Consider the following 8,187-nt stretch of genomic DNA (forward strand, 5'->3'; position numbering starts at 1 on the left):
TCGACTCTTTCCTCGAATCTCAAACCTGTTCGGCAGCTGTCTTTGTCTTTCTTTGGATTCACCTCGTGCTGCCTGACCGCCTCTGGTTGTTTTGTTCTCTTTTTAACCGGGCCCGTTCAACGAGCTTAGAATATAGAACTACCCAGCAAAAATCTGCAAATTCCTATGAAATGTTTTAATGAAACCATAAAAAACTTGATAAAAAACTTATTGAATTTCACAGATATAATTTGTTGTTTAGTCGATTATTAGTTAAATTACAGTTAAACGGGTTTTTAGGTGATTGAACGCTAGCTGCTTCCATAAGTATGAGCTCGTCAGAAATATATCACGGGTTCACTCTCTCTCTCTCTTTGACGCAGAAACAACAAAACATTCGATGTGGTGCAAAGTTTATTGGTACTCTACGAGTTTACAAGTTCTCAATAATAATTTAATATAAACCAATGACTGTATCAACCCTGACGTCACTCTCTCCCCTTAATCTCAATAAGTAAATAATGATGTGTTGTCCTCCGCACAACCCTATTGCACACTAATCAGGTTTAAATTTGACCACTCTATGACGTATTCAAGGGACATTTCAATAAAAAATTATCGCAAGAACAAACAAACGTTACAAACCAAGTTTATCATGGCTAAATTTAGCACGTGTGTTGGTTCAAAACTCATGTTATGTAGGTATACCCAAACTATTCCGAGAATCGACACTTTTCGTCGTAATCGCCCACGGCATTATTATTTTCCTTCTTGCATGGGCGGCCCCCCGGAGGGGCCAGAAGCGTCCCAATTATTGTTGGAGATAGTGGCATTGTTGAGGCCTGATTGTGTAAATTTTCAAGGTGTTTTGTGCAGATTTCGTCACAGTGAAACACGCATCGGTCGTGTGAAATGTCGGAGGTTTTTTTATCAGACATGTGCCTATCGCCCTCTATTGGGATTTTCTGGTAGTTGTAAGTACATGTGCAGCACACTAAGCACGTACAATAAATGTGCTTATTTTTTTATTATAAAAATAAAATCAGCAGGAAAATTAACGGAAGATGGCAGACAAGCACTACTGTAGGCGTTTGTGGCTTTAACATCAATCTGACAACATTGCTAAATTAAAAATTGCAATTTTTCAGAGTGCTTTCGTCACTTCCGACGGCGGCAACTAGACTCCGACCACAGCAAAAATAATAATTTAATAAATTGCGTAATTGCGCTACTCTATGAATAACGATAATACCATAAATATTCTAAAATTAATTATCAGTTGTTATGAATGTTTTACATTATGTACAGAGTAAAAAGTTGGCGAAAACAATAATAATAATAGATTATGTTACTAGGAGTAAAATTGGATCTTTTTGTGCTGGGACTAGAGATTGAAATCCGAGGCGAAGTTGAGCGTCTGGGCGAAGCACAGCAAAGATTTTATTCCACGCAATAAATACCATTTTTTCAAACGAATTATGCATGAGTGCGAATGATGAGTGGGATCTATAAGTGGGAATGAGATTCATCTTTTTAAAATCAGTTTTTAATGGTAAATATTAATTGCAAATGATCAGGATATCATTCGCTTTGGACGACCAACAGAAGTTTGAAGTTCTGGCGCTAGAGGTCACTATGAGCATGAGGCCTCGACAGAGGCGTCTCGTACTTAACACCCTTTTATGTTGCCATTTTTATTTTATGCCACGAGCGCATATATGTTCAATTGAAACGAGTTTGGTGATATCACAATTTAACATGCACGAGATTCTTAGGAAAATAGATGATATTATGCACACGAGTCGTCTCTGCGATATGACAATCGGCTTAGCACTGCGCCACCACCACGCGAGCGGAAGCTCCGTGAAACTACATTTACTCCGAGGCCTAAAGTGGCACATTACGTGCGTATTCTGGAGTAAATGATATTGTACTTTAAGACCTTTGGAAAAGAAAACGTTTGCGACTCGGATACTCTCTGACGTCACTTTCGATCATAGATCTTTGACACATTAAATTTTTGTGATACCTAAAACGCGCAAAGATCCTTTCTATTTCCGTTCGGAAAGTAGCACTCTCCTCCATTAGGGCCATAAAGTGGATCAGCTGAGAACAGCCGTGAGATCTGCTCATCAAATAAACAACCCGAGGTCACGGCACGCTCATAGAAAAAATATTGTTACTAACTCTTGGGGAAGTAGCTGCTTGCACGAACGACGCGAAGCAGAATTCGGGTAGTCGCGTGCTAGAAAGGCACTTTCCGCACTTGTTAAGAAAACAACTATTTCATGCAATTACCGAATGTGTCGCGCGCTGGACCGTCCTTGGTTCATTTTCCTTGCTGGCAAATCAGGTGCGGCATTGTTGCCGCTTTAAACTCATCACCTGTCCGCATCTAAATTTGAAATTCTAGAAATTAAAGTTAAACTGAATTAAAGCCGGTAGAATTGCTATATACTGAGTGGTACATGTAAATAACCAAGCAGTTAAGATAGCTGTCTAATCGCGCTGCCTGGTGAATAGTCAGCTGCTTGGTCGACTTGATCCTCATTTGTTTTTTTAACTTTCACGCTGAGGTGGCGCTATCTCTGAGGGGTAAGGGCAATGATCAAAAATGTTTCTATCTAAATGCCAAAATATTTATTTAATATAAAAATAGAAATGGAATGAAATATTTGAGTCGCCCACACCGCTGGTACATCACTGGTAAACGTTGCTTCATTTTGAATCGTACCAATGCATGAACCTCTCGGCGGCCTTTTGCCATTTTTCCAGCTTTTCGGCCGCACTTTTGAACCCTTTTTCGCACGTTGTAGGCTTGAAAATATCTCCACTTTTCACAATCGCCGTCACTTCTTCGCTGCTAGCCCAGAAACCTTTTGCAAAGCTACTTTTTATACATCTCGACAAATGATGAGCAGGATCGTACTAACCGCAGTTGAGTCCGGCTAAATACGCAGCCCCTAACGTTGACATCTCTACATTGGCCCTGCACACTGCCACACCTGTCAAATCCGCTAAAAGTTGACAGATGAAGTCACTCCCCGACACCCCACCATCGACCCTATATTATGAAGATTAAAATGCATTTATAAGAGAAAGTCATAGAGGTCATACTTGAGATTTCGCAAATTTTTATTGTCAAAGAGGTTGTACGCTAATACGGTCCTGTAAACAATACTTTCGAGGACTGCTCTGACTAGATGCTCTTTTCTAGTTCTTGCTCCGATGCCTATAAAACCGCTGGCGGCAGATTCGTCATTGATTGGAGGCTGGAATTAAGTTTTTTTTTGTCAAAAAAAAAGGGCGAAAAATAAATAATTTTACCCCTAAACCACTGAAAGCGGGCACAAAGTAAACGCCTCCACTGTCCTCAGTTTTATGTATTAAAGTGGAAATTTCACTGACGTTGGAAATCAGCCCTAAAACGCTTTATTAAAGTTAGAGTTACTACAGCACCACCTGTCCATGCCGCTTTGAATTGCTGACATTAAAGATGGCGCCGATATTGAAAACAAATGACGAATTTGGGCCTCAAAAGGTGCGCGCTCAGTACGGCAATAAGGCTGAACGTATGAAAATGTTGGCTGTTCACTTAAGGGCGCACTTTTGTCCCAATCAAACTTACCAATAGCCAACAACCACTGCACCAACGACCCTGCATCCGAACATGCCACCTCGTTCAAATACACTCCCTCCCCCTTAATTCTCCATCCTACCAAAGGGTATACCCCTCTCCCACCCTCTTTAATCTCTTTTCCAGTGTTAACGTTCAAAAATGCGCCGGTTCCTAAAGTCACTTTGACGTCACCCTTATTGAGACTGAGCGTCCCGAACATGGCTGCTGATTGGTCCGACATCACAGTTCCGATTTTTATGGGCACCCCAAAGATGTCGCCCCATGTCTCACCAAAATCAAAGTCGTTATCGACTATCGGGGGTAGTATGCTAAGAGGAATGTTAAAGTATTTGGGGATGATGCTCCAGCAGAGACTGAAGGGGTCGTAGAGGCCGGTGGCGCTTGCGTTGGATATGTCAGTGACGTAGCTTTTCCCCCTTGTTAGTTTGTGGACAAGCCACGTGTCAATGGTGCCGAATTGGAGATTTTGGGAATTGAGAGCGTCGCGCACATCTTGGTTGTTTTGAAAAAGCCAGAGAAGGCGCGGAGTCACCTAGAATATTAAGGATATTTTTATATAAGAGATATGCAGAGAATTAAAATTTACTGCAAGAGTGCTACGAAAAACAAACAAAGCCAATAACAAAAAACCATAACATAGAAGGAATGTCACAGTGACAGACAATTGTTTCAACTGTGGTGCCATCATGTTGACATTTTGGAAACCAATGCATTTTGCCGCCATTTTGAGCCTGCATATGAACTTGTGACACATCGTTGTAATGGAAATTTAATGCTCTTTAGGAATATGTGAAACTATCTCTTAGAATAAATGTTTCATTTTGAAAATTACCCTTTTTACCAATATTTAATCTTTGTTTAGCTAGATATTCCGTAGATACATCTTTCAAAATTTAGCAGGTTGTCTGCCTAATTTTACGAAGTATTCTGATTTGGGTGTGATCTTTAGGACCGTGAGAATTTCCATGTAACACCATTATTAGGTAGAGACAATCACTTCTGATAGAGTTAATTGGCTTAAACTGATGTGGAAATAAGATAAGGAGTCCTGAGGTTCAAATAAAAGATGGCACCTCAGGAGTCTATTGAAAAAATGGCGGATCAATCAAAGTGATGATTTTTATATGAATATAAATTATTGAAATTTCTGAGGATTTAATTGAGTTTCAGAGTGATTTTTGTACTTTTTGAATAGATTGATTGTATACTTACATGACTGCAGGTGAACTTTAAATTGGCAACAATGCCGAATTTAGTTTGGCGGGTCAGAAAATGCGCGACCGAGGAACCAGTGTGAAGCGCCTGCAATTCAACTTATACTGAAAAACTCATTAATGAATCGAGAACGTTTACAGCAAGACAGAATTTTTTTCCCGTTATTAACGATGAATATTATAATTAAGGAATTTTGTAATAAACACAAATTTTGAGTTGACAACGTTGCCGAAATGCCATGTTTTCCCTAGATATTGTTACTTAACGTCGGCAAGATTTTACCGTCATTTTCCAAGAGTTGTTAATTTGTTCTGTAATATCAGCGGCTCTAAGATCTTTCCAAGTAATGAAATTGTGTAATGTCTCCCCGGTATCCTTTCTCCACGTCACGAAAGTGGCCCTTTGGCTTGATATTGCTAGGAAGCACACTTCACCTACACTTATGTTTGCGTCTGCAATGTCACTTATAAAATCGCCATATAAGAAAATGTATTTAATAAATGTACTTTTTATAGCCATTTTGACGACATCAACAATGGTTTTCCATAATTCGTCCGGATTAATTTCCACAGATTTTGAGTCGGGGTAGAGCAGCTTTATCTGTAACAATAAAGGGTTGAAGGGAGAATAGGACGATTTGTTGATAGCACCTTATTGAAGCTGGCGCCCCTGCATCTGCCCGTATGGTCTATGATTTGGCAACGCAGGGTTGTGGTGCCGATGTCTAGAGCTGCGATAAAACCCAACGAATCACTGGACATATTTTTAGGTTAAGTGTGTGTTTGCTTCTCAGTACGGTCCTGTAATTTGTGGTGATATTAAGATTGTTGTTAATTTATTTATTTATAGACATGTTTTTAATGTGTTATTGTATACATGAGTACGTGGATTATGTGAGGTCATTGTGATAGCTTTATTTGGAATATGGTTCAATACCTATTCATACTTACGTACCTATAAAAGAGTAACAACAAATAACAAGGGTTAAAATTCAACTATTTATTTATTTCCCACTTATCATTTTAAATTTCAGGTCATTAAATTTGCATTATCAAACAGGGCCGCACTAAGACGAGGAAGCTCTGTGCAGCTATGTATTGTGTCACGATTGCCATGTGTACATAAACAACGACACGTGTGCACTTTGAACCAATGATAGAGTCGCACTTGTCGGGCACCAATAGCAATGGGGCATTTGGTCACAAATGACGTTATATTTTATCGTTATAATTAGAAATAATTCCTGAAAAGTGAATTTTCCGAGACTTATTACATAAAAAAACTCCGCCTTCCTTGAAGCTCCAACAGTTTGTGCATATAACATTATAAATAACTCATCGATTAGTCTAGCCAGATAAGCTGGTTAATATTAAACAGCTGCAACCTCGTGCGGTATTCCATAGCCTTAAATCCCGATCAACGATATGAAAACACTTACTTACGGATTACGTTACGGCATTTGCTTAAACTCCCCATTAGAAACCAGGTGACTGAAAATAGACCGAGGCTGGGACAAAATGCTGCCAAATCCTGGAGGGTCCAGTCCGTTCCCGATCATCAGAATGCCCCGGCCCCGTTAAATGTCTCCCCCGTTTCGGTAAAAGAAAGTTCATCGTAACTAATCACGTTTAGTTTTCAGATCTTGCAGACCACGTGCCTCTAAAGGTGATCGAACCGTTTGGACTGTGTTTCTGGGTCATGCAGCCTTTAAGATTGAGTTATTGAAAACAGTGGCGGAGAAGGCCGTAGAAAATAACAAGTATTTAGCTGAGTGTGGTTTATAAAATATGTCATAAATTCAAGTAATCTTATTTTCATAGAACAATCATAGACTACTCACTATTGATGACATGACATGTTATGGCCTTTTTTGTCTCAGAAGGCTATGGCTCATTTGACACAGCGTCAAACTTACAAGGTTGCCGATTTTCTGATGTCAAATTGTTTTTAATTTAGAAAGTAATCCCGGTCACATAACTATAAAAGGGTCATCACAATGGATCCGGAAGCTTTTCTGGACATCGCCAATCAGGTGGTGAAACTGAAGATGTTTCCATACTTTGACATAGCCCATTGCACCCTTTGCGCCCTTTCTGTAAGGGACGATCTCGGGAGTGGTAAGTTAATCGTCCAAACAATAATAAATAATATCAGTTTTAAGCTAACGTATCTTTTTTTTTGCGCAATTGAGCAATTAATGCAGTAATAACTAAATCACATAAAAGGCAACGTTGCATTATGTCACTTTCCCAGATATTACGAGGGCTATCTGAAATCTATAAATCTACGAGAGCTATTCAAAAAATTTTTTCAGGTTCTCAAACCTTCTCACGCAAACATCCCCTTTCCTGCTGGCTCTCCTACATGTTGGTGGTCTTTGCCGGAGGCATGGTGGCCAACGGCCTTCTTGCAGAGCCCATATTAGCCCCCCTCAAAAACACCCCTCAAGTCCTAGTAGCTACAGCTGTCTGGTAAATCCCCTTTACCAGCCCATTCTACTTTTATATCTCAAATTTTTCTCAGGTATGTGGTATTCTACACCCCCATGGATGTGGGATATAAGCTGGCCAAATTCCTGCCGGTCAAACTAGTCTTTTCAGCAATGAAGGAAATCTATAGGTGCAAGAAAGTCTATGATGGGGTCACGCACGCGTCCAAGCTCTACCCTAGCGGCTACCTCATAATGATCATCATAGGGACTTTAAAAGGCAACGGGGCCGGTTTTACGAGACTCATGGAACGGCTCATTAGGGGCGTGTGGACCCCCACAGCCATGGAGTTCATGCAGCCCAGTTTGTATGTATTGTTTCACTTTCTAATTACCAAAAAAATGATAATTCTGTACGTGTTTCAGCTACACCAAAGCGTCATTGGTAGCTTCGATAATCTTTATTATGGACAAGAAGACGGAGTTGATTTCAGCGCCTCACGCTCTAGTTTATTTCGGAATTGTGATTTTCTTCGTTTACTTCAAGTTGTCTTCGATTATTCTCGGTATTCACGACCCCTTTATTCCGTTCGAGAATTTGATGTGTGCCCTGTTCTTCGGGGGGATCTGGGACAGTTTGGCCAAGATCTTCGGGAGGGGGCAGATTAAGGAGGGGGAGGTCAAAGATGTTAAGAAGACCAATTGATTCTTTACAGGTAGTGCTGTCCTTTTTGGGAGTTCCAAAAGAGGAAAAGAATTTTTTCTTGCAGATTATGAGGATGAATGGTAGGTTCGACGAAGTGCGGTCGTCCAATTTATCATTCCGAAGGTTGTTGTTAATTCTCTAAGGCGCACTTCCATCTTGTTTGGTAATGTTGTACTAAAAGCATAAAACAGCATATTTGTTTTTGATTTCATTATCACT

The 8,187-nt window shown here is 40.0% G+C and overlaps 2 protein-coding genes across 3 annotated transcripts; one reads left to right on the plus strand and one right to left on the minus strand.

The window, feature by feature from the left end:
- Window positions 1-2,587: 2,587 nt before the first annotated feature.
- LOC136408558 (putative glycerol kinase 5) lies at window positions 2,588-5,659 on the minus strand. The gene is made up of 9 exons (XM_066389616.1): window positions 5,485-5,659; window positions 5,341-5,434; window positions 5,117-5,286; window positions 4,832-4,921; window positions 3,608-4,151; window positions 3,307-3,401; window positions 3,097-3,251; window positions 2,913-3,043; window positions 2,588-2,855 (listed from the first exon to the last, which is right to left on the minus strand). Exons 1-9 carry the CDS (start codon window positions 5,593-5,595, stop codon window positions 2,698-2,700), a joined length of 1,548 nt encoding a protein of 515 aa, XP_066245713.1. The 5' UTR covers window positions 5,596-5,659; the 3' UTR covers window positions 2,588-2,697.
- A 580-nt stretch (window positions 5,660-6,239) lies between these two features.
- Window positions 6,240-8,159, plus strand: LOC136408561 (trimeric intracellular cation channel type 1B.1). 2 transcript variants are annotated; one of them, XM_066389620.1, is made up of 6 exons: window positions 6,240-6,607; window positions 6,795-6,951; window positions 7,149-7,305; window positions 7,358-7,630; window positions 7,689-7,978; window positions 8,033-8,159. In XM_066389620.1, exons 2-5 carry the CDS (start codon window positions 6,831-6,833, stop codon window positions 7,966-7,968), a joined length of 831 nt encoding a protein of 276 aa, XP_066245717.1. In that variant the 5' UTR covers window positions 6,240-6,607; window positions 6,795-6,830; the 3' UTR covers window positions 7,969-7,978; window positions 8,033-8,159. The 2 variants fall into 2 exon arrangements, with proteins under 2 accessions (XP_066245717.1, XP_066245716.1); XM_066389619.1 differs by having other exon boundaries at window positions 6,240-6,499; window positions 6,791-6,951.
- Window positions 8,160-8,187: the final 28 nt, after the last annotated feature.

The sequence above is a fragment of the Euwallacea similis genome, chromosome 4 (genome assembly GCF_039881205.1).
Source record: "Euwallacea similis isolate ESF13 chromosome 4, ESF131.1, whole genome shotgun sequence".
Taxonomy (NCBI): domain Eukaryota; kingdom Metazoa; phylum Arthropoda; class Insecta; order Coleoptera; family Curculionidae; genus Euwallacea; species Euwallacea similis.

Bases quoted from the DNA above. Each gene is read 5' to 3' on its own strand.
- LOC136408558 (XM_066389616.1), bottom strand. From the start codon at position 5,595: ATGTCCAGTGATTCGTTGGGTTTTATCGCAGCTCTAGACATCGGCACC. The intron at 4,922-5,116 runs GTAAAATCTTGC...GTTGAATTGCAG, and splicing joins ACAACTCTTGGAAAATGACG to GCGCTTCACACTGGTTCCTC. The intron at 3,402-3,607 runs GTAAGTTTGATT...AAAGCGTTTTAG, and splicing joins GCAGTGGTTGTTGGCTATTG to GGCTGATTTCCAACGTCAGT.
- LOC136408561 (XM_066389620.1), top strand. From the start codon at position 6,831: ATGGATCCGGAAGCTTTTCTGGACATCGCCAATCAGGTGGTGAAACTG. The intron at 6,952-7,148 runs GTAAGTTAATCG...AAATTTTTTCAG, and splicing joins AAGGGACGATCTCGGGAGTG to GTTCTCAAACCTTCTCACGC. The intron at 7,306-7,357 runs GTAAATCCCCTT...AATTTTTCTCAG, and splicing joins CTAGTAGCTACAGCTGTCTG to GTATGTGGTATTCTACACCC.